The following is a 20,653-nucleotide window of genomic DNA, read 5'->3' as shown; positions in this document are numbered from 1 at the left end:
AGGCTTGCCATGGTTCTGTCAGAGGCAGGGGGCTCTGCCTTCCACTTCTGCTCCTGACCCCAATCCCACCTCCTGAGAGCACCTAAGGCTCCACTGATCTAGACCATCTCAGCTTGGTTCTTGATGCATTTTATGGACCAGGAAACTGAGGCTTAGAGAAGCAGCGTGGTGTAACAGAAAGGGCATAAAGCATAATCCCCAAAGCTTGCCAGTGGTTTGTGGCAGCACCTAGTGTTTTATGGCTAAGGAAAAAAGGAGGCTGGGGACCTGAGCAACCTCTAGAAGAGAGGCAACTCATGAGTTTCTCATTCATGTAAAGTCTCAAACAGGTGTTCCTGGTCTGCAGTCATCCCTAAAGTGTTGATTCGGATTCAGGTTCCTTCCATCTGTGACTCCATCAGTTTCAACACCAGCTGAATGACTTAGGCCAGCTAAGTTTCTTGCCCCCACCATGCTCTTTCAGCTGTAAGACAGAGATTATAAATGTAAAGCAGTACTTGTGGTGACCCTTGGCCTCCACAAGGAACAGATATGAAGTGGTGAGGACTACGGCACTTCTAGAGAGGATGGCCACTATTTTTAACTGTTGGTGTTGTGGGCTCCCCTCCCTCCAAAAAAGAAAAGATTAGTTGAAGTCCTAACCCCAGTACCTCAGAATGTGACCTTATTTGGGAATAGGGTCTTTTCAGAGGTAATCAAGTTAAAATGAGGTCAGTAGGGTGGGCCCTAATCCAATATGACTGGTGTCCTTATACAAAGGGGAAATTTGGACACAGCAACAGACACGTATAGAGAGCAGGCGATGTGAAGATGAACTCAGGATTGTAGTAATGCTTGTACAAGGCAAGGAACACCAAGGAACACAGATACTTCCCTAGTGCCTTTGGAGGAATCATGGCCCTGCTGACACCATGATTTCAGATTTATGACTTCCAGAACAGTGAGACAATAAATTTCTGTTGTTCTAAACCAGACGCTGTGGTATTTTGTTATGGCAGCTCTAGGAAACTAATACGGTTGGCAATTAAATATTTTTAAACATTGTTCAGATCACAATGGCTTGAACATAACCTGTTTGCAACTCTCTTGAAGGGGAAGGTGTTGTCACTGATTGTTTCTCCCAAATCCACAGAAGAGCACAGCTGAAAGAGGCAGAGGGTCCTGACCAATCCCAAGGAAGGGTTGTGGCAGAGGCTACCTTCACCAGCCCCTCACCCAGGCAAAGAGGAAGCACCCACCGGGAACCTCTGGTCTTGCCTCTTCCCTCCAAGCTGCTTCCCCTCTGGGTGTCTGTGGCTATATGACAGACCAACAGAATCCCTATGTCATGGGTTTGTTCAAGGATCAAGCTTGCAAAAGCATTCTGTGAGAGGTTGTCTTTCCTCCTGGGGCTGGAGGCAGCAGACATAGACAGATTGGGATGCCCTCTGCCAGCTGGGAGCTCCTGGGTTATCAGGGAAATAGCCCTACCTTCTCTCAAGCCCAAGCTGGGAAAGTTCTAAGCACAAACAGCCCTGACACCAGTTTGTGGCTTCCAGAGAAATGAGAATGAAATAAGTGTAAAAAGAGTTAACAACACACCCTTTAAGCCAAGAAAAAAAAATACATCAGGAGGGACAGTCACAATTTTGTGGACTGAGAGGAGATGTGAGGGGCTGGGCCGTAGGGCCGTGAGGGAATGACAGTTGAGAGGGGTGAGGGTTCCCCTTCCCGGCCCCGGGAGATGGCGAGGAACGGAATAGGCTGTGTAGCAGCTGCTGGAGGCATTTCCCCCCTGGCCAAAGCAGCTGCTCCTCCTCTGCCCGGCCCGACCCCTGTATGGCGGCCATGTTGGTGGCAGGCTCCTAGCGGGACAGCGGCGTCTGCTTCAGGGACATGAGCACCGAGCGCAGGCGGGACACGTCTTTGCACTGCTTGCTGCTCTTGGGGTTGAAGTCACACAGCTGGGCCACCTTCTCCCACTCTGTGCCTGGGGTCTCCTCCTTGGATTCCTTCACAAAAGCCTCCTCAGATGCCCTGCAAGTGGAGATAGGACAGAGATTTCATAGCTGTTTGCCTTTCCCCTTAATCAGTGATGCGCTGCTCCCACTGAGCAAGGCTGCTTTGTCCAGCCTACTCTGGGGTCCTTTGTCTAGACGTCTCCTCCCCAGCCCCGGGCCTTCTGACCTCAGGCCCCCAGGAACAGCCTTGCCATCAGAGGAAGCCTAGTTTGGTCCAACCTCAGGGCCTTTGTACTTGCGGTCACCTCTTCCCCCAGACCTGTTCATGGCTTGTTGCTTCTTGTAATTCAGGTCTGAGTGCAGGCCTTACCTCCTCAGAAAGGTCTTCCCTTGCCACTGTAGCTCAAGTAGCCTCCTACCCCTGCCCCAGCACTGTCTGTTCATTACCTCTCTATCAAGAGTTCCCAAACTGGGTCTCCTGACACCTAAAGGCCCTTGGAGGAACTAATGCAGTATCTCAGCTATTTTCAACATTTCCAAAAACTAAGCAGGACATTGACTAACCACCTAGCTGAAGTCTCTGGTTCAGCATTGCCTCGGGGTTCTGTGGACCCTACAAGTGTTCTTTAGAAAAGAGCTGTGGTCAAAAATGTATAGAAGAATCAGTTAAAGAAGATCTTCAAAACAAGACTTGCAAAGGCTTTAATGTGCTTATGTGCACCACGAATGTGAGTACACGATGGATATAGAATCTGCCATATCCCAAGCATACTTGACTACAGAACTCTTTTTAGCCCCAAATGACTATTATCTCTTTGGCACCACAGCCTGAGGAATGCTCCACTGGAGTCTTTGCCTTTGATTGGAATCAAATTAGGATGGAAACTGGTGGGTTTTTCATCAGAAGTTCTGGCTGACAGTTACAGAAGCCACTGATTAAAGAACAATGGGGAAACAAAGTATAATAAATGTAGTTTAGTGGACAAAACCTAAACATGCGAGTCATTAAGAGAAAAGCAATGAGGGATTCTGGGGGGGGAGGGCTGGGTCTCTGTCCTGTTTCGCCAACAAGTGTCCCTAAAGCCCCTTTCTCCTTAGAAGCCCCCTGCATCTCAAGCAGGACCAGTTCTGCCACATGCCAGGCACTGACTGATGGCAGGGAGCTCTCCACGTGATCCCCAATGGCTCAGGATGAGCCAGCCCCAGATCAGGTGACCCGGCCCCTCGCTAGTGATCTTGCTTCCCTGGTGTGTGCTTATTTCCTAACCTGGGAAGGGAGGATCAGTGCCTCCACCTTGCTGATCTGTGAATCAGAATCTCCATTTTGACAAGAGGCCCTGGTGATTCATAGGCACATGGAAGACTGAGAAGCGCTGGTCTAGACTATTCCTCTCTTCAGGACTCCCTTGGGTGCTCCTTGGACCATTTCTTCGGGTGTAACAGGAGCACTGAACGCCCTGTGGTATTCCTCAGCGCTGATGCCCTTCTTCCATCCCCACTCTCCTGCTTGAAACCTCCCATGGCTCCCCGCTGCCTTCAGGATCAAGTCTGAGCTTTTTAACATCTCACGACAGGCTTTTTGCAGCTGGCTCCAAACTGACCTTCTCTCCCCATTCCCACCGCTCCAGGCGCTGCAGGCCGCTAGATATTTCCCATCTCATCGCCTTTGCCCCAGCAGCTTCCCACCTAGGATGCCATTCCCTTCTCACCCTCCCCACCCAGCACACTCCTTCTCACACTTTAAGGGCCGGTGGACTCTGACCTCTGAAGCCTGCCTGGGCTCTCCCTGAGCCCACTGTGTCCTTGCATGTGGCTCTTATCACAACACACTCTTGATCATGAGCAACTTGGGGGGACAGACCATGTGTGTCTTACTCCTGTCTGACCAGAGACTGGCACTGGACAGATGGGAGAGTGGACGGAAGGAAGGAGTGGAAAGCTGTGTGTCCCATGATCTGTGAGAGAAGCGTTAGCCCAGACAGTGTCAGAGGCCTGCCAAGGGCGTATCCAGAGCAAGGAACAGCAAATATTTGGCACATACACACGTGGCAATCATCACACATTCATCACTGCATTATTTTCTTCGGCTTCACAATCCCCAGCACACTGTCCAGGCTGTCACTACCAGCCAGCGGGGCGGCATAAGAGGAAATCTCTGCCATCTCTGGTCTGGATCAGGCACAGGACCAACTAGACCTCAAAGCAGAAACACGTGAAAGGGAACCACTGGTGGTCTGGACAGGGGCTCATGACCAAATTCAGGCTGAAGTTCTAAGGAGGAGCAGTGCACTTGTGGGCAGGAGCGGGGAATGGCTGTGCATTCTTTATACCTCTAGTACCAGCCCTCAATGTTTGTTTGTTCAATAGAAGACTCACGCCACCTCCCCCCTCCAAGAGGCATCTCAAAAGGAGGGAGTTGGGCTGCTTTGCCCTTTGCCTCTCTCACCTGGGGATGGCCGGACATTCCGTTCTTTTCTTTGCCTGGATTTTAGCAAAGCTGTCGATGCTCAATAAACATTTGCTGGAGAGATGGAGGTGAGGGTTGGTGCCTGTACCTACCCCTCGGGCTCACCTCCTGCTCTGATCATTGCCCCAGGCCCAGCCATACTCATTTATACCCCACAAGGGGGAGACTCAAGAAACTGCCAGCCACACACAGGCCCTTGCAGAGGAGCAAAGGAGACACGTACACGTAGCCGATGATATCAGCATCTGGCTGCTGGTAGAATGCTTTGTCGGCGATCCTTGAGGGAAGGGGGTTAGGTGGGGGAAGATGGGATGGCAAGATGGACAGACAGGCAGAGGGTTAAAGAGAAAGAGAGACAGCGTTAGTACCTCCAGTTGGAGACGTGTTAGGAAGCATAGTTCTGGAAGGCTCAGCAACTCTCCACAGTCCTGAGAGGAGAGCAGGGATCCTCCACCCACCCGAGTGGGTGGCCTTTTCTAAAACTCAGCCCTATCATATTAGTCCCCCTGTTTACAAACCTTCAGTGGCTCCCCACCGCCTGTGTCTGCCCGCCCCTCGCCTCCGAGGCCCTGCACATGGGAGCCCTCATTCCGGCCCTGTCTCCCGCCACTCCCTGGTGCCCAAGCACAACATCCTTTCTTTCATATCATGCTGTTCCCTAGTCTAGAATACCCTCCCCCACCCCCTGTCCTCTTTCTCCTGGTGAACTCCTAGCCACCTTCCAAAGCCCAGGTCCCTAGACACAGAGGTCCCTCCGCCACCCACATCCCTTGCTTCCACAGCTTTCCTGCAGAGGGCCCTACTACTGAGTTCAGCTGTACCCGTGTGTTTCCCTCCTCTGCTCTTTGAGGACACAGACTGCGTCCTTCTCAGCTCGGCCTCCGCAGTGCTCGGCCCAGGGCCTGGCATGCAGTAGCTTCCAGCTGGTGGCTTCCCAGAGCCAGCCTTTTCCTTTCTGGCAAGTCTTGTACCTTGAAGTGCACAGCCTCAGAGGTAGGGGCTGCTGGCAGTCTCTAGTCTGAGACCATTTCTGCAAGGTATTCTCCGGTGGGCCTCTGCTATCTTTCCTGACCAACATCTGTCCCCCTTCTTCCAGGAAGGGCATCCTGATTGTCCTTTGAAGCATCAGCTGCCCCCACTCAGTCCCTGTGGTTTGGGTGGGACCGGACCCCATGCACAACCCAAGTAATGGGACTATCGACCAAGCTGGGTCTATGGGAGAGTCCCTCCCCCGAGACAATCACTGGGCCTGGGGTGGGCACGTGACCCACACCAGACCAATGAAGGTCAGGTGGAGGACTTCAGCTAGAGCTGTTGGGAGCAAGAGGCTTATTTTCACTGAAGTTGCCAAGAAAATCGAGCAGAAGCCTGGAGCTGCTAGTGGCCACCTTTGCCCCCATCCCAGGGGTGTGTGCCCAAGAGTGAAGGCCACGTAGGGGAAAGCAGACCGAGAGACAGTAAAAGTGAGCACTGACGAACTTTGTTTCAGTGCCTGAGTCCACTGGGTCTGCAGCCCTTACCCCTGGCCTTTCCAGTTATATAGGCCACTAACTTCCCTTTATTCTTTAGCCACTTCTGGGTCGAAGCATTATCATTTCTATAAGCAATAAAAGCCTGCACACGGCTTGGTTCTTCCCTTCCTGCCAGGCCTGTGTTCTCTGTCATGATAACCATGGCCACAGGGGGCCCAGGTCGAGCTGTTGGCCACTGGGCTCCAGGACGGCCTGGCTTACATCCCACTGGGTCCCAGGACCTCGTCTGCTTACTGGCAGACTCACTTTTGTCTGTCGTGGTGAGGAGGTCAGAGCTTAACGGCATACCAGCTCTGCAGAGCTCAGCGCACTGAGTTCCACAGGCCACTGAGGAAACTTCATTGTGGGTTCGGCTTCTCCTTCCTCCGCGTTCTTGCCACCAAATCACCCATCCTCAAGACAGTCCCCCCACCATAGTTCCTCTCATTGTCCCCATAGGTCCTCTCATGTCCCCATCAGTCCTCTCGTGTCACCATAGGTCCTCTTATGTCCCCATAACTCCTCATATTCCTGTAGGTCCTCTCACGTCCCCATAGGTCCTCTCATGTCCCCATAGGTCCTATCATGTCCCCATAGGCCCTCTCATGTCCCCATCAGTCCTCTCATGTCACCATAGGTCCTCTTATGTCCCCATAGCTCCTCATATCCCTGTAGGTCCTCTCATGTCCCCATAGGTCCTCTCATGTCCCCATCAGTCCTCTCATGTCATCATAGGTCCTCTTATATCCCCATAGCTCCTCATATCCCTGTAGGTCCTCTCACATCCCCATAGGTCCTCTCATGTCCCCATAGGTCCTATCATGTCCCCATAGGCCCTCTCATGTCCCCATCAGTCCTCTCATGTCACCATAGGTCCTCTTATGTCCCCATAGCTCCTCATATCCCTGTAGGTCCTCTCATGTCCCCATAGGTCCTCTCATGCCCCATAGGTCCTCTCATGTCCCCATAGGTCCTCTCATGCCCCATAGGTCCTCTCGTGTCCCCATAGGTCCTCTTATGTCCCCAATAGCTCCTCATATCCCTGTAGGTCCTCTCATGTCCCCATAGGTCCTCTCATGTCCCCATAGCTCCTCATATCCCTGTAGGTCCTCTCATGTCCCCATAGTTCCCTCATGACCCTACAGTCCCCTCGCACCCTCACAGCTCCTCTCACCGGTTGTTGATCTTGTTCTTCTCAACTTGTTCACTCTGGCGCTGGTTCCATTCCTCCAGGTCCTTCTTGGCCTTCTCCCGCCACTCCTGTTCCATCACTTTGGAGGCAGCATCTGCAACCCACAACAGGTGAATGAACAGGAGCTTTCCAGGAGGGATGTGAGGCACAGCTGGCTGTGCTTCTGGCTGCTGCTTCTCCCCTCGGCCCCGGCAGGCAGCCCTGGGTCCATCCTCAGCCAATCCCACATTAAGGTGGGGCAGGGCCCCATATAGCCTAAGGCTTCCCCACCCGACCGTGTCCCAGAGAGCCAACCCAGTGGGGAGCCCGGGGCCAGGGGGACCAGCCCAGCTTGCACACTCAGCCCTGCCCTCACCTAGCTCTTGCAGCCGTTTCCGCTGCTCCTCTCTCCATTTGCGGATGCTCTCGGGTTCCTGCGTCAGCCTGTCGACCTGGGCAATTGCAGCATAGCCATCAGCTGGACCGTTAGCCTCCTAGGACACAAACACACGGCAGTGTACCCAGCCTGTCCACCTGCCCCTCTGTGTCTGGCGCCTGAGTACCAGGACACCCCCTCACATCTCAAACCACCTCATACCCACTGTCTCCTGGGACTGTACCCTGCCTTTGCACTTGCTGTGCCCTCTGCCAGTAATTCTGCTCCTTGTGTGACCGTGGGCAAGTTGCTCAACCTCTCTGTGCCTCACTTTTCTCATCATAAAATGGGCTACAAAATAGCACCCACCCCACAGGGTTAATATGAGGATGAAACGAGTTAAAAAAGTGTAAAGAACTTCAAACGCTTCTTGGCACTCAGAGAGTTCCCTGTGTTTCTATCATTAAAGCCCTGCCCTATTAGTTTTATTTACCAAATAACACAGTCCCAAATGGCCTCACTTTATAATATGCTTACTTGTCCATTGTCTGTCTCCTCCATCAGAATGTCACCCTTGTGGCAACAGGGACCTTGCCTGTCCTGTTCACTGCTGTGTCCCCAGCATCTAGCACAGTGCCTGGCATGTAGCAGGTACTCAGTAACTATTTGCTGAGTGAACGAGCAGCCCTGAGATAGGCAGGGTGGCCATGGCTACGACTGTACAGTGATGAAAAACTCAGACTCTGCAGCTGGACCATCTGGGTTCAAATCCCACCTCTACTGCCTGCTATATATGTGTGTAGCCCAGGTAAGTTGCTCAACCTTGCCTGGCCTCAGTTTTCTCATCTGAAGTGAGAATAGTAATAAAAGTACCTCTAAGAGCTAGTTGTGAGGATTTGATGCAACAATATTTATAAGACATTTACAAGAGTGCCTGGCATGGAGTGATGGCTCAGTAAATGGTAGCTAGAATTATTATTATTATTAATTCCCATTTTATAGTGGAGGAAACTGAGGCCAGGAGAGATGGCACAACACAGTGGCAGAAGCAGGGCCAGAGTCCAGTCCTCTGGCTCCCAAGCCAGGGCTCTGCCCAGTTCTCCACGCCACCTGCCAGGGTGGTGACTTGAAGCATTGCAGGCTGAGAGCTCAGCCCAGCAAGGATGGGGCTCCCCTCTGGTCTCGCAAAGCTGGAGACTTTATGATCCAGCCCCATCTCCTGGCACGCCCACTCTGGTGCTCTGTCCGCCCCGTGCATTCCTGTCTGCACACATCCCACACGCCCATGCTGCCCGCTTTCGTCTCCTTTGTGCTTTTCGCCTTCAGTTGTCTTCCCTCCTTTCTCTGGCTGATGAAATCTTATTCCACCCCACAAGTTTCCAGCTCAGAGGTCACCAGCTCTGGGATATTTCCCAGCCCCAAAACAGATTTCACACCCTGTCCTCTCTGTGCTTCTTGTCACACCCTCACCTTCTACTGCAGGTGTCTCCCCGCTGGACCGTGAGCTCCCAGTGGGCAGGACAGGACCTTGTTTATAGCCTCTGAACTCCTGTCCCATCTTTTTATTGCTCCCTGTGCTCCTCCTGCAAGCACTCATTAAAACTGTCACGAGTACCAGCGTATCTTCTCCCCACCCAACAACATCTGTCCAGTGGTGCCTGCTGTGGGCATACAGCTGGTGCTCAGTAAGCAGTGGCCATGTGGATGAAGATCCCCCCCGGGGCCAGCATGTGCCCGGTTCAGAAGAAGGGCTGGGTAAGCGTCTGCCCAAGGGACTGTGAGCAGCAGAGCGAAGGAGCACGCAGATGGAACATCAGGGCTGCATCTCCAGCTGTCTTTGGGGAGAAGGAAGGGCAGGCCCAGGGCGGAGAGGTGCAGCCTGGCTCCTTGGATCAGGCCCACCCTTGGGTGGGGCAGTTGGGGCGCTGTCCTTATTCCTCTTTCCTGCCCAGCATTACACTTCAACTGAGAGAGTCTCTCAAGACATCTCGAGGGGCCTTTCCAGGGCCCTAATCTGGACAACACGAGTTGATCACGGATGTACCTTTCCAGTTCTGGGAACAGCCCTGTCCTGAGGCTAGGCTACCAGGACCTCTGCCCAATCCTATAGACTGTCCCATCTGCAGACAAATGCAGTTACTTTTACTTTCTACGTGTTTATCCAGGTGCTACATTTTATTTCTTCTTGGCACTCAGGATATCTTAAAAGCCTGGTTTGTTAACATGTTTACTATCTGCCCACCCCACCCCACCCTACCCCGCCCCCCAGTAAGGGAATTCCATGAGGACAGAGACTGCCTGTCTCTTTATAGTATGTAGAACATGGAGGGCCTGGCTGTAGGAGGATTTCAAGAACATTACTTGAATGAATTAACAGATGTTCAGGCTTGGGGTCAGGGATGAACGAGACAGCCCTTCATCCGGGAGCTTGCAGAGGGAGTCCCTCACAAATGAGGACCATAGCTGGGGTACATGCATAACACGGGTCATGAAAAGAGTGGGGACAAGGGAGGGCATGACCTTTCTAGCCTGGGAGCAGAGTAGGCTGGGAAGAGATAGGGAAAGGGCATTTCAGACCAAGAGCTGGCCGCTTAAGGACCACATGAGGCCGGTGCCTTTGCAAACATCTGAGTACAGAGATGCTACCAGGTGTGGAGCAGATGGGGTGGGAGAGGTGGGCTGGAGGGGGTCCTCTGGGTAAAAGTCATCCCATGGTGTCCTTCAGGACCCACCATCTCCATCAAGACTGCCCCAAAATTAAGACTCACAGGTTACAGCGTTTTAAAACTGGCAGAGAACTTGCAATTAAATGGTTCCCTTTGGTCTTTACAACCCTACATGGTGGGTTTCATTATCTTTGTTTTACAGGTAGGAAAAGTCTAGCTCCGAAGTCCCAGGGTCACCTGGCCAGGAACTGGCAGGGCCAGAATTCAAACTGAATTCCTGGGTGTCACACATAGCCACACGTGTGTCCATACATAGCCAATAGGGACCAAAGTTACTTCTGTGTCACGTGATTTTGGTCTCCCTGATAAGTCTACCATCCCAAGATTAGAGACTGCACCCCCTCCTCCCACTGCCCCACGCCCCATTCCCCGTCTGTCTCTCTCACACCCACACACGCACCCCACTTGGCTCACTCAGTGGCTAGGTCAGGGATTTAGAAGCAGCTTCCAGAGCTACAGAGCACTTTTCTCAACAGACCTGCGGAGGCAGCAGTGCAGGGCTTCTAATCCCAATTTCACAAATGAGAAATCCAGCTCAGGGCAGTAACTAGTCCAAAGCCGTCCGGCTGGGAAAAGCCAGAAATGAAGCGCAGGTTGTCTGACTCCATCCAAACTCCTCTGCCGCAGCCCGCCACAGCGCCCCGCGTAGGAGCAGTCTGGGTGTAGGAGCAGCTTGAGAGTCCCTGGGGCTTCTCTGGGGCGGGGGGAGCGCAGAGCCTAGAGCAGCTGCACTGCACATCCAGGGGCACTGCTCAGTGTGGTCCAAGCATGCTGTGCCCCGGCCCTGGGCACAAAGCCTGGCCAAGCTGGGCCCGCGTCCTCCACCAGCACAGCCTAGTAACAGGCTCTGGCTGGGAGCTGTGCCCGCACCCCCAACCCGCGTCCCTTCCGCCTGCGGGCACAGCAGCCCTGCACCCATGGTCTCTTCAGGTTCCCCCAGCACACCCTTCTCTGCAGCAGGTGCCAGGCTCCAGGCAAGCCCCAGAATGCGTATCTTATCCTCTGTGCCTTTGCACATGCTGTTCCTCTAGCCAGGACCACCCACATGCCCCTGGGCAGCCTGGAACCCACTTCCAACATCCGTCCCTGTCACACTCTCTGACTTCAGTGCAGCGTCTGGCGCCTGAGCCTGGTTCAGGTCCCAGCTCTTCCCTGCTGTGCAACCAGAGCTATTAAACCTCCCTGTGCATCCTCCTCCTCATCTGTAAAATGGGGATAATGACGGAACCTACATCGTAGGGGTATTGGGAGGATGAAATGAGTTAATCCACATAAAGCTTTTGGGTGGTGCCTGACGCATAGTAAGAACTCTTGAGACCAGCCCCACACCCAAGCCCTTGCCATCCTGCATGACTTTCAGGTCTCTGTCCTTTGAGCTCTTCGAGGACAAACATCCATGGGATTTGCCTCTACATCTGAGGCCCTGAGCACAGCGCATGGCACTCAGAATGCGAGTTGACTAAATGAAGGAATGAGGGGCTGCCTGCAAAGCGATGTGGAGGGCACGGGGACACAGCATCAGAGCGACTGGGCTTTAAGTCCCCTCCTGCGACTCACTGGATGCGCGACCTTTAAGAAGTCCCTTCCCTGCGCTCCTTAGGTTTCGTCACCTGTCAAATGGGAGTGACAACATCCCACTCGGGGTGCAAAATGGGGCCTGAATGCGATAACTGCCCTGTGACCCCTGTAGCCTGTAGCAGACATGCACATGCACATGCATGGGTGGCAGAGCTGCAGGGCTCATCATTGCCCGTGGCATGCCCCCAGCAGACTGGCTTGCGCTGTACCATCACCACAACCAGGAAGAACACAGTGGTGCTGCCAGCAGCCAAGGCCCTGAGAAGGCCTTTTGCTGACTCCCCTTCTCCAGCTGCTCTGGACTTATTTTCCTGCCCTGCCCCTGCCAGTGAGCAGTGAGGGCGGGAGGGCCACAGCCGGGCTCCTCTTTAATCACTTGACTGTCGCAGTGAGGAAATCGGGTCAGCCGCCAGGGGGGCTGGCAGCCCAGGAGGGCTCACCAGGGGCTGCAGGAATGCTCTGAGTCCCTCCCAAGCTCGAAAGGGAAGAGGTCAGGCAGGAATGTCCTGTGGACCAAAAGGCCACAGGCTACAGTCAGGGCCAGGCTTTCTCAGCCCAGCTCCCCAGCACTCCTCTCCCGAGGGACCCCTCCGCTGGACACTGGATACCACCACAAGGGCTTCCGGGGGGCCATGCTGGCCGAGCATGTACTGTGACTCCAGGGACAGCCAGGAGGATGAGGCATAACCAATCTGTGGGATTGACCAGCTAAAGCTAAGCTGAGCTGAGCTGTTGATTCCTCTAAGTAGCTCAACGGGGATGCAGGCTTATCCTTAGGCCTTGTTGGGGACCAGGTTCACAGTTGGACCCCCTAGTGGCCCATAGCCTTCCAGAAAAGATTAAGAAAGGTAGCAGGAAAGTTCTGCCCAGGACCCTTGAAAGCCTGGGGTGCACAAGCCAGACCCTGCTCTATGCTCCATCCTAAGAAAAGTCTGCAGGGGCTTCCCACCCGCCAGCCAGGGGCTGTGGCCTGCCTGCTCCAGCAACAAGGGGATGGTACAAAGGGCACCAGATCAGGGGCCGGAGATCTAGATGAACCTGAACTTGGCCACTAAGCTTCTGAGTGACTCGCCTCATCTGTGACCCCTCCCCTGCCTGTTAGGATGCTAACGTGGCACAGATGTGAAATGAGTTACAGATAAACATAGCTGGGGTTATTCTTGGTAGCAGGGAGAATAAGAGTTCCCACCGAGATTGCGGAGGAGGCCCAGGGTTTCTCAGATCCATTAAATACAAAGCGAGGCCTGGGGCAGGGAGGGAGAAGGCCTCAAGATCCTAATGTGTAGAAAGGGAAAATTATCCTGCTCATGGTGTTCTAGGTACTTCTCCGGTCCCAAGTGTATCTCCAGCTCCAGGGCCACTTTAGGACACAGACCTTTTGGGTCAGGCCACGTCCTTTTGAGTGTGCCCAGGACAGGAGCAGCCTGAGTCTCAATGCTCTGCCAAACTGTACCGGCGTCAATGCTGCTTATTTGGTGCTCTCAGGCCCAGGGAGACACGAAGCCCTTAAAGTCCTAGAGACTGACTTTTCTAGCTTGCTGGTAGTTGAGTAATTTTCTAGAAATGGGACTTGGCCAGTTGCCCTGTGTAAGGTACCAGCCCATCTCTCTTACATAAGAAAGTATTGTTTGTTCTCCCTGAGGATTTAGGAGGCCAGCTCCTCAACGAAGCAGAGCTCAGGAGATCCTGCAGCTGCAGCCCCAGCAGTCAAGGGTCTTTGAGCCAGTCCAGTGGGAATTAAAGTTTATCCAGTGAAGGTTTTGCCCCCACCCAGGTATCTGCAGGTTGGGGGTAAAGACTGTTGCATCTGTGGGGTCCTGGGGATGCTATTTGTGGTCCAAGTTCTTTAAGTACTTTCAAAATGAACTGTGTATGTATGAAGGGAGGGGGGTTAAGTGAGTGTGGAGAGAAGCACTATTTAACTAGAAATATCTTTACTAGCTGTTTTTTTGTGGGGGGGGTGAGTGTGTGCGCATGTGTGTTATAGGATCACTACAAAGAATTTTAAGACAATCCAGTGAAAGTGAAAGCCCTCTCCTTATCCCCCCTTCTCCCGCAAGCTCGGGGCTAACCACTGTTAACAGTTGGTACACATCCTTTCAGATCTTTCATGGAAACATATTTCTAAAATAAAAAACAGGACCATACTGTGCATATTATTCTGCAAGCTGCTTTTCCATTTACTATATTATAGGCATCTTTTCATGTCAATACAGAAAGCTCTGACTGCTCTTTTTAACAACAGAATGGTTTTCCAATTTACCTACCCAGGCCCTCAATACTAGGCACTTAGGTTGTTTCCAGTTTGTCTGCTATTATAAATAATCCTGCAAAGAATCTGGGTGTCCTTGTCCAGCTATTTCCTTTGGGAAAATTCTGAGAAGTGGAATCTCTGGGTCCAAGGCTCACCCAGTTAAAATGCTCAGACATGGTGCAGATGACCACTGGCTTCAGCCTCCCACCAATGGCACACACGTGTGCAGGGCCCTGTGTTTCCTTTAGTCCATGCCACTGCAGGCCACTTAATCTCTCCCTCTGGAAGCTGGACATCATCACGGGCAACCTGAGGCAACACCCCATTGATCCCTGTGGTCCTTATTCTTCATCCCCTTCTCCTACATGACCAAAAGAACCACATCAAAATCTTTCTGATGTTCCCATCCCAATGAACAGAACTTGAATCCCTAATCCTACCCATGATGGGGGCCAAAAGTTACTGAGACCCAGGCTGTCGGTCCCTTCCCCTGCTACGACAGAATCTTGCTTACCTGATACACATCTCCATTGACTGTGGTCCCCATGTCCTCAGAACCCGCTGGAAAGAGAACAGAAGACAGCATCACTCATTGCTCAGCTTATAGCAAGCAGGGTCTTACATTAGCCCCCGAAACCTCTGTATATGTCCATGTGCGTATTGACTCCCCGCCCTACACGCACACATAATGGATATGCAAATAACCTGGGCTCAATCCTTGACTGTGCACAAAGCCTCCTCACAGCCATATGACCTCTGATTTTCACCATAGCCTTGTGACAAAGCTGTTATCAACCCATTTTACAGATTCTCAAATTGAGGCTCAGAGAGGCTACATGATTGCCCAAGGTCACCCAGCCAATAATAGGTCCTCACCTACCCAAAACTGATTTCCCCTCAGCCACGGCTGGGAATGGCCCAACTGTCTGTGGAGCTTGTGCCTGGTGAACAGGCAGAGGCTCTGGAGGCTCAGGGCAGGGTCTGAGAGGGCTCAGGAAGAGGGGCCTGCAGGTCTCTGCCTGTCCCTGTGGTGCCTTGAGCAATGGCTCCACCTCAGAGAGCAGGAATCACTGCCCCCACCAGGCAGCACCTGGCCTACTTTTCCTCCTCCTGCCCCTCCCAGAAGGAGTCGATTTTGCCCTCACCTAAACAGTGACTCCTCCCAGTCCCTTTCCCTGACATCTGGTTAGTCACAAATTCCTGTGGCTTCTGCTGCAACAAGAATCCTCAAAGTTGCCCTCCGCCCTCTGCCCCCAGCCTGGCCCACCTGTACAACTACTTTGGCCTGTCTGTCCCGCTAGTGGCAAGCACCTGGACGGGCACGCCTGTGTCCATTATCCTCACCGCTGTCTTCCCCAGAGCCATGCACGGTACCTGTGACTTAGGACGCACTCAGAAACTAATTGTTGAATAAGCAAATGAATCAGTGCATTAAAGAAAGAAGGAATAAATGGTTTTTGTCCACTCACTGGCCTCCCTGCCTCCATCTTCACCCTCTCCCAAACCTCTTTCAAACCAGCTGCCAAGGTTGACGTTTTGAAAAGCATACACTTACCTATGTCACTCCTCTAATTAAAAATATAATGAACACAAACCAAAAGGAAATCCACTTCCCGTGGACCATGGTGGCCGATAGGGCCTGCTCCTTCCTTGGGGCCTTGGCAGGTGCTGTCCCCTCTCCCTAGAAAGCTCTCCTGCCCATTTCTATGTGGACTGCTGCCTCACGCCCTTCAGCTGCTGCTCAAACACTGCCTTATTAGAGGCCTTCCCTGACCACCCCTGACATTCATCCCCCAGCACCCCTACCTCCTCCCCTGGGCAGTTATTTTCTCTGTAGCACCTACCACAGCCTGATATGTTTATTTTTGTATGTGCTTATCTGTCTTCCCCACTTGAATGCCCTCTGGGAGGGCAGAGACTTTGTTTTGTCCACTGCTGGGATCCAGCACCTAGAACAGTGCCTGACACATAATAGGAGCCCAATAAATATTTGTTGAATGAGTACATTGAACTTTGGCCCATAGCTCGTGAGGATCTTTACAATCTGGCCCTGCCCATTTTTCCTGCCTCACTTCCCACCAGTCCCTCCCACAAACCCTATTCTGGTTTCCTCCTTCCCCAAACACACTATGCCGCATCCCACACCTTTCTTCCTGCTTCCCTCACTAAAGAATGTTCTTTGGGATCCAGTTGTTTTCCAAGGCCCAGCTCACAAGTCATCCCCTCTGGGAAGCCCTCTACTACTTCCCCTACTTCCCTGGGTGCTGATGGAAGGTCTCAACTCTGGGGTATCCCAGAATATCGTACAGAACCCCCCACGCTCTTATGCGATTACTGTGACCTCCCACGGGTCATTCACTCCGTTATAAGGCTCTGTACCCCATTCAGCTCCTAAGGGTGAGCAGTTTTGGCTAAATGGAAGCTGAATTGCTCTTTGGGGGCCCACTGTTATCTACAAGGCCTGAGGACTCTCAGAAACTGCAGTGCCTCTTAGCCAAGACCCACAGGAGGCTGCACGAGATCACCGCAGACGGACAAGTACACTTTACCAGCCAGGTAGAGCTGTGAGTAATGGTGACAGTGTTTTCAGCTTGGGGACTGAAGAGAAGGATACTTAATCCCATGGAAATAATGCCCAGCTGATATAGATTATAATCAACTTTGTTTGCACAGCCAAACATTCAAACATTGGTTGATTTTGACCAACCGTTGTCAGCCACCCTCCCTACTCATTCAGATGGGGTTTCTCCTGCATGGGTGGCCTGGCCCCTAAATTAGTGGCAGCATCTTCTGCAAAGTGGCTTCTTCTCCTGGGGCATCTCCTCTACCAGGGCCTTACGTTACCAGGGTCCATTCACGATGATGCTGGTCTGTGCACCTGGCATTTCTGGAGGGGAAGTTGCAGCCCTGCCTCCCCGACCAGTCCCAGCCTCAGGCTCCTTGTCCACAGGTGCCCACCCTGGCCTTCAGAAAGTCTCTGTGCCCCAGTCTCTCAGTCCCATGAGTGTTCTCCTGGAATGAGGCTTAACCTCTTTGGGAATCCACACATACCCACACACAGAATTAAAAGTCTCTGTCCCCACAATGAGTAGCCCATGGCACGTTGATAATCACGTGTCCATAGTCCGAAGCCGGCAGAACCGGAGTACGGCAGATACGAGTCCCAAGGATAACCCTGTGGGTGTTGCTTCTCTCAGATCCCTGACCCCTTTTGGAACGGGGGCAGACAAGGGTCCAGAACATTCCTGGGAGGTTACTGAGGCCCATCAGGGGAAATGGACTTGCCAGGAAATGACTGGACAAGTCGGGGTCAGAGCCAGGTGGAGTGCTTAGAAATCTGGGTGTGAAAATGTACACACCTCCTGGGCCCTACCCAAGGCTGATGAATGGAAACAAAGTATCCATTGCTCAGGCTGGCCGTAGTTCCAGCCCCAGAGGAGAGACTCAAAGTGGCTCAGGCTCAGGCCTACACTAAACAGTTTCCCTGGGAGCCCAACGTCAGTGCACTCAGCACAGGGGCATCATTTAAGAGACGAGACTCAGTGGTGATGAGTGGTGCTGGCTGCGGGAGCTTCCACCCAGCTCCCAGCAGCCCAAGGCACATTTTCCGCACCTCATTTGGGCTTCTGGCACTCATCACTGGTCTCGGGGGATTACTTGCTCATCACCGTCTAGGCCTAGGAGGATCAGATCAATTCCATCCTATCTGGCCACCTATTGAGCCGCCATCCCATAACCCCTCCCGGATCCCCATGCCCCACTCAGCAGAGCAGCTGAGCATTTGCAGCTTTACTGGTTGTGAGTCTGGGAGACCCTCAGAGGGCCACGTCCCCGCTTCTCTCCCTGCCACCTCAGGTCTGGGGGCCAATCTGTGCACCACCCCTGCCGGAGAGGGAACCTCCCATCCAGGCTGTAAACCCCTGGAGCCCCATTGTCCTGGGAGAGGTCACAGCCTGCTCAACCCCCAGCCACCTCTGCGGCCCTCTGCCTGACTTCTACCTGCTTCTCTCTTAGGTGGTTCTGACACTGGCTCTCCCAGCAGGGCCTCTCCCAGGCCAACCCGACTGGGGAAGTTGGTGGTCTCAAGGGGAAGATGTGGACAAATGAATACTGGTACATGAACGTGGGCTCACATTTCCTAGGAATTCCCTGGGATGTGTGAGGGTCCCGCTGAAGTGCTAGGAGCTGCTGCTTCTTCAGAAGTCCTCCACTGCTGGCTTGGTTGGGTAGCAAAAGACCCCCCTCCCTACCTCTACATCTCATCACCTCCCAGGGTGACTGCCACAGCATTTGAAAGAGCATGGAGCCCACAGTTGAGAAGCCTGGGATCAAGTCCCAGATCTGTCACTCATGGCTGTGTGACTTTGGGCAAGATATTCAGGCTCTCTGGGCCTCCAGTTTCTTATATGTTACAAAAGGCTTGTTATGTTTCTCATACCAAGAGGATACAGAGATGCTTCAAGCTCCTCAAGCCACAGGAACTGTCTTATTCATATCTGTATCCCCACTGGGCCTGGCACACAGTAGGTGCTCAGTAAATGCTGAATGAATACAAACATGATTAAAAGAGTCCTTACTTGTAAACATTTTTTAAAAATATGTAAGGTACCACTTATTCCAACAGGCCCATAAACTCCTACCAAAACGACAACATTAACAAGAAGCAAGCGCTGTTTTGGAGGTACCCATGAAAGTGATATCTACTTTTTTACTAGATACGTTAAGAAATTGCCCTTTCAGGCAAAGCCAGAGCAGGAACATTGTTGATAAACACAGTACTGCAAGGACCAGGCCCCAAATCCTGAGTCCTGGACCTCCTTTGGAAAACCATTGAGCTACAAACCCCAGGAGGACAGGACCACATCTGACGGAAGCCCTCTGTGCTCCTGCCCCCACCCTGGTGTCTAACTCAGAGCCTGGCATATGGAAGACAGTGTGGTCAGGTGGAAAGGGTTAGAGTTAGAGAGAAATGATTTAGAGTCCTCACTCTGCCACTTACTAGTTGTTTCAGTAGTGTACCTTTTGAGCCTCGGTTTTGCCATCTCTGAAATGGGTTTAATAATGAATATGAAATGATTAAATGTAAGAAAAGTGCCTAGACCAGTGACTGCAGGATGGCAGGTGTTCCCCAGGGAAGGTCTGTGAGTTCTTGGAGCACCCAGCGTCCCCTGCTTTCCCAGCTGTTAGGAGGGAGCTACTTCTGAGGAGCAGGGAGATCTGGGGTTCTGCCCACACCTGCAGGGCTCGGCCTGGGGCAGCCAGCCTACTGGGAAGCTCAAGCCTGAGCTGTGTTGGATTCCAGAGCCAGGCAATAGTGGAGTTGGCTTGGGGATGAAATGTCACGACGAATTTCTGTCCTGGGAGCCACCAGATCCACAGCCCCAGGCAAGGCCTCAGATGGGGATCTCCAAAAGATCCCCCCGTCCCCGCCGCATCTCCTCCAGGTCCCGGTCAGGTACACACTAGCCCCAGGCCTGCTCCTGGCTGGCCATAGCAGGCCCTGTTCACTCCACCCGGTACCCCGGGTGCGAGCCCCAGGTCCCCCAACCCCCAGGCCACCAGGCTGACTCACCCCCATTCGCGGGTCCCGGCTGCGTGAGGGCCGCCTGGCTGCCAGCAGGTGCCCCGAAGCCCTCGTCATTCTCTATGCCCGCGATTTCACTCTCCTGCTGGGCCAGGAAGGCAGCCGCCGGGTCCTCCTCGGGCGCCTCGGGGGCCCCGCTCTCCGTCGACGAGAAGAAGCCAAAGTCATCAGCCATTTTCCCCACGTCTCTCTGAAGCGTCCGCCTGCCGCTCGGCTGTGCCCGGCGCGTGCCCCGCCCTGCGCCCGGCGGCCGCGACACTGTCACCCGAGCCGCCCGGGGAAGCCGGCCTCGGCGGGGACAGGCTCGGCGCGGCGGCCCCGCACTTTCTTTCCGCCACCGGGCCCGGCTCGCCTGTCACTGCGGCTGCAGGCGGGAGGAGCCGGGACGGGAATGCGGTGATGTCACCGGCCGAGGGAGGAGGCCCGCAGGACGGCCGGAGGTCGCCTCACAGCGGCCACAGGAGGGCGGCAGCAGGACGGCGGCGCAGCCCGAGGGGCCCAGAGGCCCGGGCCGCACTCCCAGCTCCGGGCCAGCAGCACGCATTTCCAGGACACCAGGACAGGGCGCAGCTCCCGCAGGGTCTAGAGGCGAAGCGGACTGCAGAAAGTGACCATAGCGTGTACAGGGCCACCGCAGGTTGGCAGCCCGGGCTTCGGGAGCACCGAGGGGGTGGTCGCTGCGCAACCTGGCTCCTGATTCATTCTGCAAAAGTTTCTTCTCCTAAGCTAGGCGGGTATTATGAAGCCCATTATCATGAGCCTTGGAGAAATGACAGTAAGTTCCACGGCTTTATTGTATCTTTCCTGCAAGTCCAGGGCCTTTCCCGCAAGGCCGTGTTGCTTCCGTGCATTTCTTCAGCACTTCCTTTCATTCGGTGAGGCTTCAGCTCAGGCCGCCAGAGTTTGTGTGTCCTGACTGGGTCCCTACTTGGAGGCTGGGTCCCTTAAAAGTCCCTTAAGTATGAACCAGCTTGGGAAAGGCAGACCTAATTTATCCAGGCAGCCTGCCGTTCAGTCACCCTGAATAAACAGTCTCCAAAATACAG

At 53.4% G+C, this 20,653-nt stretch overlaps 1 protein-coding gene across 2 annotated transcripts; it reads right to left on the bottom strand.

The window, feature by feature from the left end:
• Positions 1–1,564: 1,564 nt before the first annotated feature.
• CLTB (clathrin light chain B) lies at positions 1,565–19,782 on the bottom strand. Of its 2 annotated transcripts, XM_067732789.1 has the most exons (6): positions 19,596–19,782; positions 14,538–14,584; positions 7,466–7,583; positions 7,093–7,204; positions 4,631–4,684; positions 1,565–2,016 (listed from the first exon to the last, which is right to left on the bottom strand). In XM_067732789.1, the coding sequence occupies exons 1-6, from the start codon at positions 19,780–19,782 to the stop codon at positions 1,845–1,847; spliced, it is 690 nt and encodes a 229-aa protein (XP_067588890.1). In that variant the 3' UTR covers positions 1,565–1,844. The 2 variants fall into 2 exon arrangements, with proteins under 2 accessions (XP_067588890.1, XP_067588892.1); XM_067732791.1 differs by lacking the exon at positions 4,631–4,684.
• Positions 19,783–20,653: the final 871 nt, after the last annotated feature.

Source organism: Pseudorca crassidens, chromosome 3 (genome assembly GCF_039906515.1).
Source record: "Pseudorca crassidens isolate mPseCra1 chromosome 3, mPseCra1.hap1, whole genome shotgun sequence".
NCBI lineage: Eukaryota > Metazoa > Chordata > Mammalia > Artiodactyla > Delphinidae > Pseudorca > Pseudorca crassidens.
Note: the sequence above shows the minus strand (reverse complement) of the source record. Positions and strands in the feature narration are given on the sequence as shown.

Excerpts from the sequence above, each read along its gene's own strand:
- CLTB (XM_067732789.1), bottom strand. The coding sequence starts at position 19,782 with ATGGCTGATGACTTTGGCTTCTTCTCGTCGACGGAGAGCGGGGCCCCC. Across the intron at positions 14,585-19,595 it reads GCCGGGACCCGCGAATGGGG|CGGGTTCTGAGGACATGGGG; the intron begins GTGAGTCAGCCT and ends TTCTCTTTCCAG. Across the intron at positions 4,685-7,092 it reads AAGAACAAGATCAACAACCG|GATCGCCGACAAAGCATTCT; the intron begins GTGAGAGGAGCT and ends CCTTCCCTCAAG.